Genomic DNA, 20855 nt, shown 5'->3' on the forward strand with positions numbered 1-20855 from the left:
GCTCACGAAAGCTCATACCCTGCCAGAAAATATTCTTGTTAGTCTTTAAGGTGCTACTGGACTCTTGCCCTTTTCTACTACAACTTTAAGGTTGACAATGAGGAAATTGCAATTGTATGGTCAATTGGCTGTCCTGCATTAGGTTACAGCTTAGAGCAGGAAAGTCCTACTGCAATCTAGCCAAAGCTAACCCAATGACATTAGCAGGACAAATTAAAGCACATGCACTGAACTGAAAGAAAAGCATAATTTTGGCAAGATTGAGCCCACAATCTCCTGTATCCTGCTTTAACTAAAATGGTGATGTACAAATATTGAAGTTCTGGGAACCAGCCCCAAACATTCTGTTTTATCCTTGGGAAAATTTCCTATCCTTCACCATGCTTCACAGGACAACGTCTAGTACCAAATCCGGAAAGCTTTGAATATGCAAATCCCATGGATTTCTTACTTAAAATTTGCCAGATGGTCTCCAGGACTCCACGCTAGATCTGCTGATGTGGGAAATGATGTAGAATGATACTTACCCAGTTTAATAAGCAACTGTGTCCATCACCAATCAACTGCCTTTAACTTGCCTGCCTTGTCTTTCTCTGTTGCTAATGCTTAGTGGTTCACTGTTAGTGCTGGGTTAATTGGATAAATCAAACAGGCAGGCAACTTCAAGTCATTTATGAAATGTCTACTCCTCCACGAAGCTGCTTTGTGATTGGCTGGCCCCTGCTTACTTTGGGTATCCAAGATACTGCTCTCTATATGATGCCACACACCACTTGCCTGAGGTTCAGAGAGAAAAGCTCTTTGTTCATTTGTTGCAGAAATATAGACAGGAAGAGGGTGTTTCTAACATGCCACTGCAGGGATAGCTGAGACACAGGTGAAAAGAAACAATTGACTTTTAAATGTCCCAAATCTCTCTCTTGCTTAATACAATAATGCAATCTAGACAGAGTTGTAGCAGCATAAGTATCATATCTACTCAGGCATCAAAGAGGGAAAATAACAAATATAATACAAGACTTTTCTTTCTGTGCATTTGTTCATTTCTAGTTGCAAAGAGAATGGGATTTACCGCGTTCTCATTTTCCTCACTTTTAAGTTCTTGTTTCGGGGGGGAGGGGGGTTCCAGTTCTCTTTCATTTTGGTTAAGGGTTGCTTGTTAGCTGATGTTTAACTCCCTGTTTAAATGATGTTCTGATTGATGGAATGTAATTTTAATTCTTATTTAATTATACTATTTATCATGTGTTAGTTTTGTTGTGAGCCGCTCTGAGCCTGACCTAGTCAGGATTGGGCAGCATACAAATCAATTGATCGATCGATCGATCAATCAATGTGTTTTGTTCCTTCTAGTGGTCGATGCAACATCACACAGGTTTAAGTCCAGAATATCTTCCTGCAGTGTTAAACTACAGGTTTATATGGCAAACCTGTGTTATATCGAATCAACTACTAGAGGGAGCAAAACATGCAGAATTGAACAACCCACCCACCCCCAAGAAATAGGAACTTAGAAGCGAGGAAAATGAGTATGCAGAAAAGCCTGATTATTGACCCTGAACCTTTTATATGATTAATATTATTTGACCACTGAGGAAGGCCAGTGGGCGGAAATGCATCCGGTCAGGGTCAATAATTGCAGTTTATATGTACATTGCTGAGGCTCAACAACTATAGGTTAGAAATATAAGCAAATATAGGAACATATTTGAGCCCATATATTTACAGTCTCTTAACCCTTTTGGTTCTTAATTCAATTCAATTTTTTGACAAGTGGGGATTTAAACCTGATACTAGCTACACTCTTTACCACCATAACACCCTGGCTCCAAGTTCCACCAACACAGCTAAATAGGCATTTTAGCAACCCTGTACAGGTTAATTTAATAAATATGACCTAATAGCAATTTATATTAATATAGTTAGAACTTTTGCTTTTTTATTATATGTTGTGCCTTTCAAAACCTTCCAGGGTTAAATTAACACCTATTCTTTTAGATGCTGCTCTGAGTTAACATTTTCACAATTAGGTGCTTCGTTTTCTTAAATGTAATCAGATTTCAGATTTTCTCTGTGCTTTTTTTGTTTTAAAAAAAAGAGGGCTGAGTGGTTCTCATATATAAAGCTGCATCAATTTCCATGAATTCCCTCTTCAGAACTTGGGAGAGCCCCCCTCTTTAAAAAGTTGGCAATACTCACTACTGATATATACTGCCACAAAAAAACAACAACAACCTGGAATGTCTAATCTGCTTGTTTAGAAACCATCAAAGCATTTATATCTGTGCACTTGGAAATGGCTGATAGTTTGCCAAACAAGGGGCACACATAAAACATATAGTAAAGGATAACCCAATAAGCATTTAGGGAGTCTTCATCTTCCAACAAGCCAGAACATCTTCTGGAAGATTTGTAATGTCACTTGGATTCACTTTTGCAGTTTAAGATTAAACCAGCAGAAGATAGACATTTTAATACTTTTTTAATTTGTTTAATTTTTATTCTCTTTCATACTGTAGGTGTGTTTATACTTTCTTTAACAGTTGCTTAACCCAAAAAAGAGCAATCCCAAAGGACAATGCAGTTCCAAATGAGATTACAATGGAAACCCATAATGGACAACAATGAGCAATAAGTACACAGCATGTGGAGGTTGAAGTTTCATCCAGAGGGCAGATTGCTGAAACTTCTAGTTAAGCAATTTACAGGACAATCCTACGCAGATCTACTCAGAATCCTGTTCAGCTCTATTCAATGGGACTTACTTCCAGGGAAGTGTTCTTAGGATGGCGCTGTAATTGCTTAACTATAAGTGTAGAGAAAGCAATGCTTCAAGAAATGGAAAAAAAAATTAAAGAGACGCAGATCCGTGCAGGATACTATAAAAATGTCCCTTCATAATCCACGGCTGGAAGATGGGACCAGGCCATCACAGTAAATCCCGTGTTCTGATTGGACTAGGGCAGGGGTCGGCAAACTCATTAGTCACAAGAGCCAAATATCAACAGTACAGCGATTGAGATTTCTTTTGAGAGCCAAATTTCTTAAACTTAAACCATATAGATAGGTACACTGTTTATTAACTTAATAAACTTTAATTAAAGTTTTAAGTCTTAATTAAACTATAGGTATACTGAATAAAACTTGATATCATACTTAATAGTGATCTTATTTATTGATAAAAATTAAATTGTAAGTCCCTGCCATTTCCCCCTCCCCGTCCGGAGCCCTCGTCTGGAGGCCTGGTCTACCGCCATAAAAGCCTATTGGTAGTCCTGGCCTCCGACTGAGTCCCATTGGGAGGCCAGGTCTACCCATTGGCTTTCTTGCCAGTAGACCTGGCCTCCGGAGGCCCATAGAAGCCAATCGGTAGACCTGGCCTCTGAAGGGGGACTTTTTCCCCTCCTCAGAGTCCAGCTCTACCGCCAAGGAAGCCAGTGGGTAGACATGGCCTCCCAATGGGACTCAACCGGAGGCCAGGTCTACCAAAGGAAGCCCGCCTTGCCCAACAGCTGATAGGCGGGGGGGCAGGAACCGCTGAGCTGCCCGCCCAGCAATCACGCAGCTAGAGGGGAGGGGAGGGGAGGCTTTAGCCTCCCAACCATTGAGGGCAAGGGAAAGGGGGACCCAGCCATTCTCCACAGCGGGGGGGGGGAGAGACAGCGCGCCCGCTCACCCGCTTTCTCTCTCTCAGGCGCGCCGGCTCCGCAGTCCAGCTGCCAGAGCGAGCGGGCACAAGAGTAGGGGCTCCGAACCAAGTTCGGAGAGCCACACTCAACAGGCCAAAGAGCCGCATGCGGCTCTGGAGCCGCAGTTTTGAGACCCCTGGACTAGGGATAATGAGTACAAGTATTGGCAAAGTTCCTGTATAGTTTATGGGCATAAGGAGCCACTAACTAGCATGCATCCATGTGAGAAATAGCCCATCAAAAAACAGCACAGCTGATAAGGAGGCACAAGCCAAGTTGGGAAGAGAAGTGGAACTGATACAGGCCTGAGATCCCTGGAGAACAGTGAATTAACAACACAATTTGTTTGCTCCTCATACATACACATACGCTCTCTCTATATATATATACACACATTCAATGTTGACACTGTCTCATTCAAAAAAAATCTCCTAAAATCTGTTTAAATAGCTAGCAGCAAAGTTGAAAGAAGCATTTGAGTGTTGCCTTGCATTTAACGAGCCCTTTATTAATGATTGTTTCTGTAGCTTGCATGGTAAAATATTAACATGGGTGATGACCATGACTGCAATTATGTTCACATCCTAATGGTTCTCTTCTCTTTGGGCATGGTAAAAGCAGTGGCTCCACACAAGTAAACATGCTGCCTTCCCCACACGGTAGTAACATCATGGCTTCCAATCCAATCTTGCATGGCCACATCACGTATCAGAAATACTACCACGTACATCACCATCAGCCTGAAAGATGGGATTCTTTCCAAGGCGGCGCACTGCAGACAGAATGAATCGCCTTTCGCTTGGTCCAGGGTTAATTCTCATCCTCATTCTTTTAGTTACATTTCTAAAACATCCAGATGTTTCACAGCCCAGGCTGTCGTCTTCTACAATGTGGATAATCAGCTCATTTTTGCAAACTCGTCCTTCGATCCTGGAATGGATTATTCCCTTATCAAGTCAGAGAGGACTAAAGGCAGCTCTTCTGCTTTAGCTGCCGGGTATCGGCAACTTGAAGCGAGACTTCAGCCCCAAGGTTTTGTCAACATCTTCCACAGGCTGGAGGCTGTGCCACTGCGCAACCGGCCTGCGGGGATTGGCTAGCATATCTGACCAATGACGCAGCTGGTTGCCTGTCGCTCTGCAACCCAAGAACACCTTGCCGATCTGGTCATCCTTGGTCATTTTGTCATGATCCCAGACTGAAATCACCAAGTCGATATTCTAGAAGAAGACACAAAAGGCCATAAAAGGAGAGGCAAAGGAAGAGATAATGAGGAAGAAATGAGTTTGAAGAAGAAGAGCTGGTTTTTATATGCCGACTTTCTCTACCACTTAAGGGAGAATCAAACTGGCTTACAATCAACTTCCCTTCCCCACAACAGACACCCTGTGGGGTAGGTGGAGCTGAGAGAGAGTGACTGGCCCAGCTGGCTTCGTGTGTAGGAGTGGGGAAACAAACCCAGTTCACCAGATTAGCCTCCGCCGCTCATGTGGAGGAGTGGGGAATCAAACCCGGTTCTGCAGATTAGAGTCCACCTCTCCAAACCACCGTTCTCAACCTCTACACAACGCTGGCTCTCCCAGCTGGCTTTTTCCCAGTTTGGGGAAAGTTTCCCCTCACACACAATAAAGGCATGGTATAACATGAACATGAGCCACGTGGTGCAGAGTGGTAAGCTGCAGTACTGCAGTCCAAGCTCTGCTCACGACCTGAGTTCAATCCCGATGGAAGTCGGTTTCAGGTAGCCGGCTCCAGGTTGACTCAGCCTTCCATCCTCCCGAGGTGGATAAAATGAGTACCCAGCCTGCTGGGGGTAAAGGGAAGATGACTGGGGAAGGCAACAGCAAACCACCCTGTAAACATAGTCTGCCTAGTAAATGTTGGGATGTGATGTCACCCCATGGGTCAGGAATGACCGGGTGCTTGCACAGGGGGCCTTTACCTTTATAACATGAACCACTTTCTCAGAATAGAGCTCAACTAACAACACTATTTTACAAGGTGCCAAGGAACCTTGAGAAGCATAGTTTGCTCAGAGTGCCCAGTGCCCATGGACTTCCCCAGCTTCCATAGACACCCAAGTACTCCTGGAGACTGGGATGCTGCTATAGTAGTGAATGAGAGGTCCAGTAACAGAGGTGTGATTACCGGGTCGGATCTGGCCATCTAAGCATGTGCGTGTGTGTATGTAAAGTCTCAGCTGAAACATAGGATTGTCAAGGCAAGAGATGGACAGTGGTAGCGTGCCATTGCCTGCCTCTGCAACCCTGAATTTCCTTGGAGGTCTCCCATCCAAGTAGCAACCAGGGCCAACTCTGCTTAGCTTGTGAGACCTGTCAAGATCAGCCTAGCCTGGGCCATCCAGGTCAGGGTCATCTAAACATAATTCAGTATAACTGAAATTCATGCTGCTGGCTTGAGTTAGAGCAGACGTCCCCCATATGGTGCCCGTGAGTGCCAGGGTGCCTGCTGCCACCTTTTCTGGTGCCCTCCAAGTACTTTCTTTTTAATAGGCAGGGCCAGGTGGGACTTTTGCCTAGCAAGGCTTCTGATGGGCTAGTGGAGATATTGACTGGATGTACGGATTTTTAAAAACGTTGTTTCTGCAACAGTTGCTACCACAGCACAAGGATCTTCACTGTGTGAGTGAAAGTAAGCTGCAGCAGCCGTTGTGTGACTGGTTCTACCTTCTGTAGCTGCCATTTTGTGGCTTTGCCCACCACAATGTGTCAGTTCAAAAGGTACCCACAGGCTCGAAAAGGTTAGAGACCCCTGAGTTAGAGGGTCCACAGTCTAAATTAATAATTCCTTCCAAGCATCTGCCTTTGAATGATGTCTCGTAAATAGAGGGACTTACCTGAATCAAACTGAAGGGCACTTCAAAAACAAACGCCTCATTGAAGTAGGGACTTAATGTGTTTTTCTTCATACTTGTCTTCTTTTTCTTCCATTTCTTTTTGTTCAAAGTAACTTGCACTTTGACATAGGGATCTGGGACAGAGTAGAGCAGTGAAAGAAATCTATTTAGTGTTATAATCAGAGGAAACTCTGGATTTCAAAAGCCTCCCCCCACCCCAAAAAATGTGGCTGGTATAAAGCAATTTTATTCATAATGGGACCATATTCCTCTGACATCAACCTTCCTCAAGGGTGTATTCACATAATCCACGTCTGTCTTTTGGAACTTTGTGGCGGATCCTAGCTCCTTCTTCACATTTGGTCAGTAGATTCCAACCTAGGGACACCTCCTGGGAGCTATAGGCTACAATCCTAAGGACACCTCCTGGGAGTAAGTCCCATAGAATAATGTAGGATCCCTTCCATAGTGACTGAAGTGTCAGGTTTGGATATTCACATCCAGATTCTAATCTGTTATGTGTGCTTGTAAAGTGTCGGCAAGTTGTAGCCAACTCATGGCAACCCCAAAGGGTTTTCAAGGCAAGAGACTAACAGAGGTAGTTTGCCATTGCCTGCCTCCGCATCATGACCTGAGTAGTCCTTGGAGGTCTCCTATCCAAATTCTAACCAGGGCAGATCCTTCTTAGCTTCTGAGATCTGACGAGATCAGGCTAGCCTGGGCCGTCCAGAGCAGGGTGTTCTCCCTGGTCTAATCTAATCGATTGCTCCCCAATTAATTCATTGGTAGTTTTGAGCAGGTCATGCGCTCTCCGGCTGATTTGACAGAAAGGTATGCCATGAGGTGAAAATGATGGTTTTAGTTGTTTGAATGTGGATGAGATAAAGTCCCGCCAGCTCCTAAAACAAAGACTTGCTCAAAGTATGACCCAAACTTTGTTGGTTTTTATACCCCAATTTTCTCTACCTTTAAGGATTCTCAAACTGGCTTACGATCTCCTTCCCTTCCTCTCGACACAACAGACACCTTGTGAGGTAGGTGGGGCTGAGAGAGTTCGGAGAACTGTGACTAGCACAAGATCCTTCAGCAGGCTTCATGTGTGGGAGTAGGGAAACAAACCTGGTTCACCTGATTAGAATCCACCGCTCATGTGGAGGAGTGGAGAATCAAACCCGGTTCTCCAGATTAGAGTCCACCACTCTTAACCACTACACCATGCTGGCTAGAAACCTAGCAACACGTGCTCTTTCATGGCCTTGAATGGATCTTTTTTAAAAAAAATCCAAGTCTTGTACATGGCTGCTGGAAATTCAAGTAAAGATATTTGCTATGGTTTTCAGCATGTAACGTTAGGTCAAGGAGCTTCAATGTGATTCCAGACTTTATGTGAGCAATGTGCATGAGCAGGCCTTAGCATCTGCTTCATTTCCCTTTACTCTCTACAGTCAGTTCCAGCTATCCTCCCCTGTTACCTGACAATCCGTGTGCATCCATCCGCTTGAGTTTCTTGGCTTCTAAGATGACCACAGTTAATTTGCTAGTGCTGGGAACATATCTGAGTGAAAAGCAAATCTCCCCAAGGCGCTCTTGCTGTTGCAAATGAAAAGACAGGAAAAGGCGGTAAAGATGAATGCAACACAGTGACAGACAGTTAAAAGCCCAGTTAAGAATGCCTGAATCCAAGATTGTCTAGAAGCCATGGTCTTTTATGCCTGGGAGTTTTACCTGGGGTTTGAGGATCTCTTGACCTACACTTTTCTGTTCCAAATCCTTAAAATGCTATGCATGTTGTTTGCCCTGGAGAAAGTCCTGGGGTTCCCGGAGTGCTGTAGAATCACCAGCAGAAATTTGGAAGTGTCTGAGTCCCCACCCCTTGAAAATGCTGCTTTGTAATTGGCTGTGAGAAAAAAGTCAACCCCCCTCCCCTGCTCCCCTCTTCCATGAGAGCAGCAATTTCAAGGGGCAGGGACTCAGATTGACATGAGGACCCAGGCTGATCTCAGAGGAGATCGAAGTATCGCATTACAACAGGATTGGGAAGACACAGACATTGCACGGGCTGGGCGCAAGGTCATCTCTAAGGGACAGAAAACTCATGCATAACCCCAACGAAAAACCAAGCCGGACCAGCAGAGAAAGTACATCAAAGTGCTCATGCATAAAAGACCCATAATTCCGACCCTGGAAGTTTTCCCCCTTGACCTCAGTTAGAAGAAAGTGGAACAGTTGTGCTAGCAAAGAGGTGAAAAAAGTACACTCCAGACATGCACAGGGGTACTCTCCTCTCCAGTCAGTTTGTTCCATGCAAATTTATTCCACTGAATATTTGTTGGTCTCTTTAGGGTTTTTAGAAAATATATACATTTTTCTTTAAAAAAAAAATGGGGGGGGGGACCCAGCGTCAAGGAGGTGGGGTTGTGAGATCATTAGCCAATTAGCAATGAGAATTGCTGGCTGCTGCATATCAGCAGGAGCAGTAATCTAAATTTTGAACTTTTTTTTTTTTTGCTCGAACAAAACATGGCAAATATATTTCCCTAATGGCATGCTCAAATTATGTTAAATTCCTGTGCAATCTATGGGACCATTTGCCATCATGGTTGTCCCATAGCACTCTCTAGTGGACTATTTAAATTCTGCAAAGATAGGAAGACCATAGAAACGATCCGATCAAAGGAGAATCTGTCACGACATTCTGTCTCCAGCAGTGGCCAGATGCTGTGGGAAGCTTGCCGGCAGGGCATGACAGTTTTCCCACACTAAAAAGGCCTATCCAGTCTTTCTTCAGGGGATCTGGAGAATAAAAATGGGCTTCTGTTCTATGTTTATCTGCTTATTGGTGTCAAGTGCCATCTGACTGATCAAAATGGACTTCAAGAAGATCCTGAAAGCCAGTGTTGAAAGAAAAAAATAGGAAAAGACAACAGTATTTGGTCGTAATGTCAGCTGATCTGACCAATTATGTTGGCCAATGGCCAATGTATCCCAATAGTATCTTTAAATATTTTTAATGTTAATTGAATATATTAGAGAATGGGTTACTAAGTTATGGAGTATATATGGACACTAGAAAGAAATAGACAATTATAAATAAATATATACTAGTTCAGAAGGAATAGACAAATAGTAACATAAAGGAGTGACTTGATTAAGAATGGGTTAGAGGAAGTTGGGGGGGAAGTTCAAATTATTATATGTTTTTGACTATGAAGGTATGCATTAAGCTATGCATTATTATTCATAAATATATTGAAAGATAAGCTATATGGAATACCAAATAAGAAATGTATTATTTTTATGGAAAAAGCAATAAAAAGTATTTTTTTAAAAAAGAAACCTTTTTTGTTCAGTCAGGCTAATTACATCGGCCGCATCCATTTGCCGTTATATAAGCTGATTATACAAGGTTGCTTAAGTGAAAATTACATAAATTCTGCCGCTCGCAGGGCATATGTTACAAACTGTAAGAATTTTCATAGCTTGGAATAAGAACAATGTGGCAAAAACGTTGCTAGTTTTATTCCTAATTAAGCTAGAAAATTTCTCCATCTGCCTTGGGGGAGAAAAGTGAGGGGAAAGTTAGAGGGAAAGTTTCCTGCATATATGTCTTATTGTGAAGCAACAAAATACAGTAAAAGATAAAGTTAGTGGTGAAAGTGAGAGTATGCTCAGATATAGGATGCATTCACAAGTCACAGTAAATTGATGGTTACTGAGTCCATTGCTCATGGTTGCAACTGATTCCTACCACAATTAATAACATGACTTAAGGGAGGGGCCGTGGCTCCGTGGTAGAGCCTCTGCTTGGCATGCAGAAGGTCCCAGGTTCAATCCCTGGCATTTCCAGTTAAAGGGACTACGCAAATAGGTGATGTGAAAGACCTCCACCTGAGACCCTGGAGAGCCACTGCTGGTCTGAGTAGACAATACTGACTTTGATGGACCAGTATAAAGCAGCTTCATGTGTTCAAAGCTGGAGTAAACAAACAAACAAATAAAAGAAAGTGTTGCCCCTGCATTATATAGCGCAGGACTGGGCCATACAAACATCATGCTATGTTCCTACTCACAGTCTAAGCATACTTGGGCAAGATTTTCTCCCCCCTCATTTAATCTATGTCTAATATACAACATCACCAATGAAATTTCATTTATAAACAATTGCACAACAAGTTGCTTTTTTCTGGGGATAAGGGGGAATCAACCAACGATGCTAACGGGGGTGATTATAGCAGGATATTTTCCCAGTCCACACTGACAAGCAGCATTTTTACCACCTACTTGCCTGAAATACCAACCTCAATCTTGCTGGCCGCGGTGAGCTCGTGCCATTGCTCAATAACGTGTTGCAAGTCAACATCCCCAAGTGGCAGCCGCATCTCGCCAATGATGTCATGTTTGGAAAAACGATTGAAATCGTACACCTGCATCACCAGGGTGGACTCAGCTACCTCTGCCTGGGGTATCTGGAAAGGTAGCAAGAATAGGGTTGCCACCCTCCAGGTACTAGCTGAAGATCTCCTGCTATTACGGCTGATCTCCAGCCGACAGAGATCAGTTCACCTGGAGAAAATGGCCAGTTGGCAATTGGACTCAATAGCATTGAAGTCCCCCCCCATCCCCAAACCCTGCCCTCCTCAGGGTCCACCCCAAAAACCTCCTGCCAGGGCCAGATTTAGGTTTGATGAGGCCCTAAGCTATTGAAGGTCATGGGGCCCTTTATATGTCCAGCTGTCCTTTGTCAACAACAAATTGTCGCTGTTTTTTGTGTTGAATATATAATTTATGGACCTAATAGGTATCTAAAGCCATTTGCACATAACAAAATATGTATTTTATCAAAGTAATTGTTGAGCTGAAATACAATTAAGAAGAAGTATATTATTAGTGAAATAATTATTAAGCTCTAACTTAAAATGATTTTTTATTCACAACAAACTTAATAATTCCTGCTATTATAACTGATCTCCAGCCAATAGAAATCGGTTCACTTGGAAAAAATGGCCACTTTGGCAATGGGATTCTATGGCACTGAAGTCCCTCCCCAAACCCCGCCCTCCTCAGGCTTCACCCCAAAAACCTCCAGCCAGTGCCAAAGAGGGACCTGGCAACCCTAGCTTATACCCAAGTAAGTGTACATAGAATTGCAACCCATTTCTGCTTTATGTAAGTACATACTCCACTTAAGAATACAATAATTGTCTGACTGAATTAGTCCAAAGATCCGCCTAAGCGGTGTGTGCGTGTAAAGTGTCGTCAAGTCGCAGATGACTTATGGCGACCCCTCTTGGGGTTTTCATGGCAAGAGACGAACAGAGGTGGTTTGCCAGCGCCTTCCTCTGCACAGCAACCCTGGTCTTCCTTGGTGGTCTCCCATCCAAATACTAACCAGGGCTGACCCTGCTTAGCTTCTGAGCTCTGACGAGATCACAATGACTCAGCTCAAAACCCAACCCCTATCTGACTATATATATTACTCTTCCTACACACTTGACACTGAGAGACACTGTCCTTCAGTGTTCCTCCTCTGAAGAGGCCTGCCACAGCTGTGGGCGAAACGTCAGGAAAGAAAATACCAAGACCACGGTTACACAGCCCGGATAACCTACAAGAACCGATGTATTAAGAGTTTGAAAACGTTATGAAAAATACTGTTCGCACTTTCTATGTATTCCCACCGATGTATTAAGAGTTTGAAAACGTTATAAAAAATACTGTTTGCACTTTGTTTGTCCCCTTTAGCTGTGAAGACGTCTTTCAGCCATTTATAAGCCGTGGTATCCAAAAACCCTTTTAAAGCGATGTTTTTTACAACATTTTCAAACTCTTTACATTGCTGGGAATACAAAGTGCGGTAACCCCGATACAGTGTTTGAATATGAAGGGCTTTTCTGCATTCTTAATTTCCTCACTTCTAAGTTCCTTTTTCTTGGGGGGGGGGATTCAATTCCACATGTGTTTTGCTCCCTCTAGTGGTCTATTTGATATTAAACAGCTTTAACAGCCCATTCCTGAAAGGGGGGGGCGGATCCTCACAAGAGCCAACATGACCCCTATGCCGGCGTCCGTGCCACAAGTTGTGCCATGCATGCTGGCACGGACACCCCCCTGGATGCTGGCAGCAGCGCGGCGCTCAGGCCCCAACACTGCCTCTCAACGGCATTTTCCCAGCGTATCTCCCAGCACCGGCATCCAGGAGGGCGTTCCCGGGGGCAGAGCTGCCTTTAGGCAGTTTCCTAACCATTTTCGGGCTCCAAATGCGCCATTTGGCAGGCATTGAGATACACCTGCAAAATTGTGGCGCAGCCCCATGGAACTGTATGGGGTGTTCCATGGGGTTTTAAAAATAAAATAATTTTTATTTTATTTATTTTTTTGTTTGCTTTGCTGGCAGCAAGCCGCTGTGCAGGCCGTGCAGCTTTGCAGCCTCTGGCTTCCTTGGAAACCCCCATCCCCCAGGAATGGGCTCTAAATCCAGCATATCTCCCTGCATATTTAAACTGCACGTTTTTATGCCGGACTTAAAAGGTGTTTGATATCATACCGACCACTAGAGGGAGCAAAACAATTGCGGAACTGACCCCCCTGAAGAAACAAGCACTTACAAGCAAGGAAAATGAGAATGTGGAAAAGCCCAAAGATTCTATGTTTAGATATTATGGGTATTGGTCCTTTCATCCATGAATGTATGTACTTATTTTTAAAGCCATGTAAACTGATAGTTATCACCACATTGTGTGGCATTGAATCCAGAAATGCAAGGCATTATATGGAGAGATAATTCCTTTTACTGATCCTGAACCTACTTCTGATCAATTACTTCAAGCATTAGAGGGGTTCTTTTGAGAGCAATTTCTCTCTCATGCCATTCATAATTTTACAAATATCCATCATGTCGTTCCTTTTTCATAACAAGGATGTTTCATCCTTTGATCATTATAAGTCCCTTGTTTGTACTACTTCTGACTGCCCTCCCATAACTTTTGGAGATAAATGTCAAGCGTCCTTGGCCTCCTGGGTTCAAGGTGTATAATGATACTACTTTGGTAGGGATACGGCAGGATAAAAATCTAATAAAATAAAAATTAAAAAAATATCAGAAGTTTCATTCCTTATGCTCACCACCTCAAACTATTTTGCCTACATAACGGCAAACCTCCAGGACCTTTTTCTGAAAAGACAGCTTGCACTCTGATCCAAAATACGTTACGTGGAAGTTGTCCCACTGATTTCAATAGAACTTACCTTAGATAGGTGCACTACGATCTTCATATGACTCCTAGCCATTTATATGGTTATGCTACACCAAGCCATTGGACTCATTTACTTAAAGTATATCCTGTATACAAATATACAGTGCTGAGCCAAACATGAATGGGCCAGTTACATGACAAAGAATTGCGGGTTTCTTACTTGGTGGGACCTTACAGAGTAATACATTTGTCGTGGCAACCATTTCATAAGCCAGAGCCCACTTCCTTAGACATCTGAAAAACGTGGCTCACAAAAGTCCACAAAAGCTTAAGTTACAAAACATTTGTCAGTCTTACGGTGCTACAAAAAATGCTTTGCTGGTCCGACTCCAGCAGACAACATAGCTGCTCCTCCAGAAATTTGCTTCCTACCTGAAAAATGAAGCTGTCGTTGAAAACAGGGTTGAGTGTCTTACGGTAAACCTTTGTTTCATACTTCTTCTTCATATCCGATGTTAGATAGACGATCACGTAGGGATCAGAAGTACCTCCACTGTCCATTGCCTTCAGATCTGCTGCCTGCTTTACTCCAACCTTCAACTTTAAAAAGTATCAGTATTGAAACACTGTTTATTTGCTAGCAACGAGCATTAAAGTTTGGATACTGTAGAAATCAGCTACTGGAACGGGGAAAGCAAGTAACAGACGCATGCAGGCTATGTGTTGTTAGCCAATTCGATCTTCTTTAACTGTTTAAAAGGGTTTATAAACAGACAGGAAGATAAAGCTGTTCAGAATAGAAGACAGGAGTGACTCATATGAATAGCCATAGGTTAGATTAAGACATCAGCTGAATTGATATCCTAGGCAGTGATGGGCCAAATATTTAAAAAAAAAACCAAAAAAAAAAACATCAGCATACTAGTTATTGCTGGTTTTGGAAATTAATTAGAGTGAATGAATAATTACATGGTCAGCTATATGAAAAAGGTATGAAATGTTGAGAGAAGAAGAAAATTACATTGAGGAGACATTGTGGTTTTGAAATAAGACAGTACTACGTAAATATTTCAGTTTGGGTTTGAAAAGCATACCTCCTGGCTACGGAAGTCATAATCCAGGGAATATTGCAGCCGTCCGCGTTTCTCATCCTCCAGGCCACACTCTATATCTTCCGTATCAGGCTGGACCTATGTCAGGAAAATAGTACTCTGGCTTTAAGGTAAAGTTATAAATCTGGCCAATTCAGAACAAAAAAGGAATTCCCCTCTGTGTGTTGCACTTCTATATCAAGTTGGCCCTTGAAGGCAGAAAGGCAGTATGTAAGATACATGGCTTATACATCATGAACAATGTCACTGCTGTACTCTGCTAGAGTGACATTAAGGAGCAGTCATTTTGGAACCAGACAATGAAAAATCAGACTTTGGCAGGACTGTAGCAAAAAAAACTCCAAAAGAGGACACATTAAAGATGTAGCCCACTGCCACGTTGTCTGCTCCCAAACATCAAGTCCTCCAAGGTGCCTTATTTTTGCTCCATTGCCTTTCCCAAACATAATTTATTTGGTGCTCATAGCAAGTGCAGCAGGAATACTACCAGGTCTCCAAGAAACTTTCCACTCGGACTTACCTCCAGATATCTTCCCTTTACTGAGAAATACATCCTAACAGGCCACATTCTTTAGAGCAAAGGATGCCTTTACCTATGATAGGTATGCGAGGATCCTTCACCTAAACCTTTGCTTGTTTCCTTTGACTGCAATCAATCAGCTCCTCAAGCGCTTTTGTTTATTTGCATGCTTTTGTCTGTAGACAAGGAATGAGAGGGGCCATGGCTCAGTGGCAGAGCATCTGCTTGGCATGCAGAAGGCCCCAGGTTCAATCCCCTTCATCTTCAGTTAAAGGGACCAGGCAAGTAGGTGATGTGAAAGACCCCTGCCTGAGACCCTGGAGAGCCACTGCCGGTCTGGATAGACAATACAGACTTTGATGGACCAAGGGTCTGTTTCAGTATAAGGCAGCTTCATGTGTATCATGTGTATGTGAAAGAACAGCAGGATTTCAGATAAATCACAATGCAATACTGTGCAGAGTCACAGTATTGCCTATTGGCTTTAGTAGCATGGTGTAGTGGTTTGGAGCTGTGGAGTCTGATCTGGAGAACGGGGTTTGATTCCCCGCTTCTCTTCATGAGTGGCGGATGCTAATCTGGTGAACTGCATTTGTTTCCCCACTCCTACACATGAAGCCAGCTGGGTGACCTTGGGCAAATCACATTCATCCCCACCCATCTCACAGGGTGTCTGTTGTGGGGAGGGGAAGGGAAGGTGATCGTAAGCCGGTTTGAGTCTCCCTTAAGTAGTAGAGAAAGTCGGCATATAAAAACCAACTCTTCTTCTTCTAGATTTGGAATGAATCGGCATAGGATTGCACTGAGAACTGCTCAACCTTAGCCTCTGTTGAAACCAGTTGACCGATTGCATGAAATTGGGCTTCTGTTTTTGTACTGTGCTGCTTCTTTCTATCTACACTCACCAAACTGTGCTGAGGCTGGGCAGAAAGAAGCACTGAATCAATTTCCCTCAGAGGACAAACTCGGGTTCAAGTTATGCCTTAAAACAATACTACTATTTTATGACATCTCAGCTCCCAAGAGGGTGTTTGCCTGCTTTTGGTCACAGTAAGGGCAGTAAGTGAGAAAAACCTACCAGACTGGCTGTTGTGGATGAGCCATTGATGCCAACCAAATTGATTTTTTCCTTCTTCTTGTGTTTCTTCCTGCAGCAGCAGCACTTAATGATGCAGATGAGGAGGAGGAGGAGGACAAGACACACTACGACAGCTATAGCTATGAGAGCCCATCTGGGTACTACCATAGGATTGGGAACAAAAAAGAAGAATTGTTACCTATCTGCATAGCAACCTTGTCCAAAAGGAGTTATCTTCAGAAATCCCGAGCACAGCTTTATAACATCAGGGAAATCATTAAAATGGCCACACTTAAATATCAAAACTTAAAACAATAAAACACACATCCTTGTTCATATTAAAAAGGTAAAGGTTCCCTGTGCAAGCACCGGGTCATTCCTGACCCATGGGGTGACGTCACATCCCAACATTTACTAGGCAGACTTTGTTTGCGGTGTGGTTTGCCAGTGCCTTCCCCAATCATCTTCCCTTTACCCCCAGCAAGCTGGGTACTCATTTCACCGACCTCGGAAGGATGGAAGGCTGAGTCAACCTTGAGCCGGCGACCTGAAACCGACTTCCGTCGGGATCGAACTCAGGTCGGGAGCAGAGCTTTGGACTGCAGTACTGCAGCTTACCCCTCTGTGCCACGGGGCTCCTTGTTCATATTACCCCCAGAATAATAGAAACTATTTTTCTGGTGGTCATTTCCCATATTCTTTTCATTTCTGACAGAAGGTTTTGATATTGGTATCTCTATTTGTCTCATGTGAACACCGTTCTTCCTAGAAAAGCCAAGTTCAGAATCCACAACGTTAATAAATTTCTCTGCTAATTGTTACAGAGAAAGAAACCAATTAATGTGCTTATCCCATAGTACTGAGGTGTATTCTTTGGAATTTCACATTGTGGAACGCTTATTTTCATTTGTTATAATGGCTACCACCAGATGGCATAGTTAGAAAGAGCGTGGGCTCCTTTTTCCCTTAAAGGAAATGCCCTTTTGTAGAAGGGGGAAAGGACACACAGGTTTCCATAAAATTTGTAGATCAGCTTCCTCATGGGTACAGTTGCAAGCAGCCAAATAATTTCTGCTCTCCCTTTATTTTGTCAAAGTCAAAAGACTAAATAGAAAGAGACCAATATATAGAAACACATTTGTGGTTATAGCTTGTTGATGAACAACCATTTTTATTTACAATTTGTACTGTCTCTTCTTTTTAAAGCACCCATCTTCAAAACATTGTTGAAGGCTTTCACGGACTGACACAAACAGGGCAGAGGGTCTTATTCCAAGACACTGAAAGACTGGACAATTCTACCAACTATTTTGTCAGATTGCACAGAGAAGCCATTGAAATTCATAAACATCAGCACAACTTTAACAGAAAAGAAGAGATTGGTTCTTGTAGGTTTTCCGGGCTGTGTAACCGTGGTCTCGAATAAGGCTTGGCTTCCTGTCCTGAAAACCTCCAGACTAACAAAGACTACAGTCAATAATAGCCATGCAGATTAGCTTTGGATTTCACACATTAACAGATCACTTCAGGATACAATGGTTCCATATTAACATACCACACCCTCATTAGCACATTATCTTGATACTTACAGGACAATGATTAGCACATTACCTTTGATGCTTTTTGCAGGACAATGATTCAGCTCAAACCCAACCCCTTTCTGACTATATATTACTCTTCCTACACACTTGACACTGAGAGACACTGTCCTTCAATGTTACTCCTCTGAAGATGCCTGCCACAGCTGCGGGCGAAACGTCAGGAAAGAAAATACCAAGACCACGGTTACACAGCCCGGATAACCTACAAGACACCCATCTTCAGTTTATACTTTTAAGATGGTGGACAGTTTTACAAATCTCCTTACATATCTATTATTTTACAAATCTCCTTAAAAAGATAAAGGTCCCCTCTGCAAGCACCTGGTCATTCCTGACCCATGGGGTGACGTCACATCCCGACGTTTACTAGGCCGGCTTTGTTTACGGGGTGGTTTGCCAGTGCCTTCCTCAGTCATCTTCCCTTTACCCCCAGCAAGCTGGGTACTCGTTTTACCGACCTCGGAAGGATGGAAGCTGAGTCAACCTTGAGCCGGCTACCTGAAACCGACTCTCGTCGGGATCGAACTCAGGTCGCGAGCAGAGCTTGGACTGCAGTGCTGCAGCTTACCACTCTGTGCCACGGGGCTCATACAAATCTCCTAACATATCTATTATTTTTGCATACTTTATGAAGAGGTGTGGGGGGGGCGTGAAGGAAAAAGAGTGATCTGAGAATGAAGTGGCAGAAATTAGGAATGGAACAGTTTGAAGGGATATAATTATTTCCTGGGGCTCAATGTTCCCTGATCATCCCCTGCAAAACTGTGTGAGAGCACTGTGTGTAACTTCTGCATATTTTAGTGGTGCTTGTGCAGGAAGTGTTTCTGCTCTTGTGGTTTCCCATGTGGGTAGGCCACATTATAGTGCCTACATCCCATACAAGTGAAAACTGAACTGTTGCCTGTTTGTGAGCCCCCTCTCCAAACTGACCATTACCAGAACTGCTACATGCTGCTCAAGATCAATTGATGAAGGAGCTTCTAAGGGATAAAAGGAAAGGAAAGGAAGAATTGCTACAGTGTCATGTAATATTCAGGAGTCTGCTCTGAAGAAGAGGGTTGCCAGGTCCCCCCTCTCCTCTGGCAGGAGGTTTTTGGGGTGCAGCTGGAGCGAGGGATTGTGTGCATTTGGGGGGTTTAGTGGTGAAGTGGCCCGTGGCGATGCAGTGCTTCCAGATGTCAACCAGAAGTGACGTAATTGTGTTGGTGAGGCCGCCCGACCGCAATCCCCACTCCCGAGCCGGCAGATGGGTTGGTGGGCAATTGCCCGCCAATCCAAACGACCCGGCAACCTTATCTGAGAAACAGTCAACAATGACTTGGTCTCCCATTACCATGACAAGTTTTTAAGGGTGCTGTTGGAACTTTAATAGAACCAAACGGTATTAACTATAATTTATATATAGTATATGATTTAAAAACCGATGAAATTGCTTTTAGCCGTCCTGAGCCTGACTTTGGTCAGGAAACGGTTGGATAGAAATCGGACAAACAAGCAAACAAACAAAGCAGTCTCCCCTCCACTTGCCCACAGCCAGCTCTAGCTTCCACAAGTAAGTTTTACTTGATATACTTAGCGACAACTGATGCACCCGCCGCTCAAATTCGCTCTTTCCTACTTCCTCTTTCTGTACTGTCAGACTAACCTTGCCCTGCAAGATGTGCTTCCAATTCTGCTAATACTTACAACACTATTGCTCTGTTGGCAGGAAGAAGAAGAAGAAGAAGAAGAAGAAGAAGAAGAAGAAGAAGAAGAAGAAGAAGAAGAAGAAGAAGAAGAAGAACAACAACAACAACAACAACAACAACAACAACAACAACAACAAGAATTGATTTTTATATGCTGACTTTCTCTGCCACTTAAGGAAGAATCGAACCGGCTTACAATCACCTCCCCCCCCTCCCCACAACAGACACCCTGTGAGGTTGGTGAGGCTGAGAGAGTGTGACTAGCCCAAGGTCCCCCAGCTGGCTTCATGTGTGGGAAACCAACCCATTTCACCAGATTAGCCTCCGACACTCATGTGGAGGAGTGGGGAATCAAACCTGGTTCTCCAGATCAGAGTCCACCACTCCAAACCACCACTCTTAACCACTACACCACACCGGCTCCCTGAGGAGCTTGGGTAGGTCAAAAATAGTGTGGTTTGATTAGTACTAAGCACTCAAATCTGTGGTTGCTGCATGTCTGTTATAATTCCAACCTCTCCACTAAAAAAAAGGTTTCCACTATATCCCATAGAATTGGATATACTAATATACGATTGTATTCAGTTTCATTAACAAAATGTGTTCCTGTACTCTACTTCTCCAAAAATTCAAGTGAATGTTAGTAAAACACCAATTATCTTCATCTTCTGGAGGCTATAAAGGAGAAAAGACTCTGTCTTATAAATGAAGGTTAGGGTTTCCAACCTCCAGGTATTACAACTGATCTCCAGGCGATAGAGATCAGATCCCCTGGAGAAAATGGCCACTTTGGCCATTGGATTCTATGGCATTGAAGTGCTTCTCTCCAAACCCTGCCCTCCTCCACCCCCAAAATCTCCAGGTATTTCCCAACCCAGAGCTGGCAACCCTAGTGAAGGTCAAGCACTCCAATTAATCCTTTGAATTTAACATTTGTATTCACTCAACCAGTTCAATTTACTCACATGGGATTTTGTTAATAAGACCTTCAATGAAGCTAGACGCCGTTGTGGCTAGAACAGTAGTTGCGGTCGTACTGTTGGGGCTGGTGGGAGCAGCGGTGATGCCAGACATTGTTGTATCAGACGTGACTCAGGAAGGATGACCTGGAAACATA

The 20855-nt window shown here is 43.4% G+C and overlaps 1 protein-coding gene across 1 annotated transcript; it reads right to left on the reverse strand.

The window, feature by feature from the left end:
• Window positions 1–4675: 4675 nt before the first annotated feature.
• SYT8 (synaptotagmin 8) lies at window positions 4676–20812 on the reverse strand. Its single transcript, XM_056851957.1, has 8 exons — window positions 20704–20812; window positions 16450–16610; window positions 14834–14929; window positions 14172–14339; window positions 10845–11012; window positions 8019–8136; window positions 6547–6680; window positions 4676–4909 (listed from the first exon to the last, which is right to left on the reverse strand). The coding sequence occupies exons 1-8, from the start codon at window positions 20810–20812 to the stop codon at window positions 4676–4678; spliced, it is 1188 nt and encodes a 395-aa protein (XP_056707935.1).
• Between the last annotated feature and the right edge of the window lie 43 nt (window positions 20813–20855).

Source organism: Euleptes europaea, chromosome 6 (genome assembly GCF_029931775.1).
Source record: "Euleptes europaea isolate rEulEur1 chromosome 6, rEulEur1.hap1, whole genome shotgun sequence".
Taxonomy (NCBI): domain Eukaryota; kingdom Metazoa; phylum Chordata; class Lepidosauria; order Squamata; family Sphaerodactylidae; genus Euleptes; species Euleptes europaea.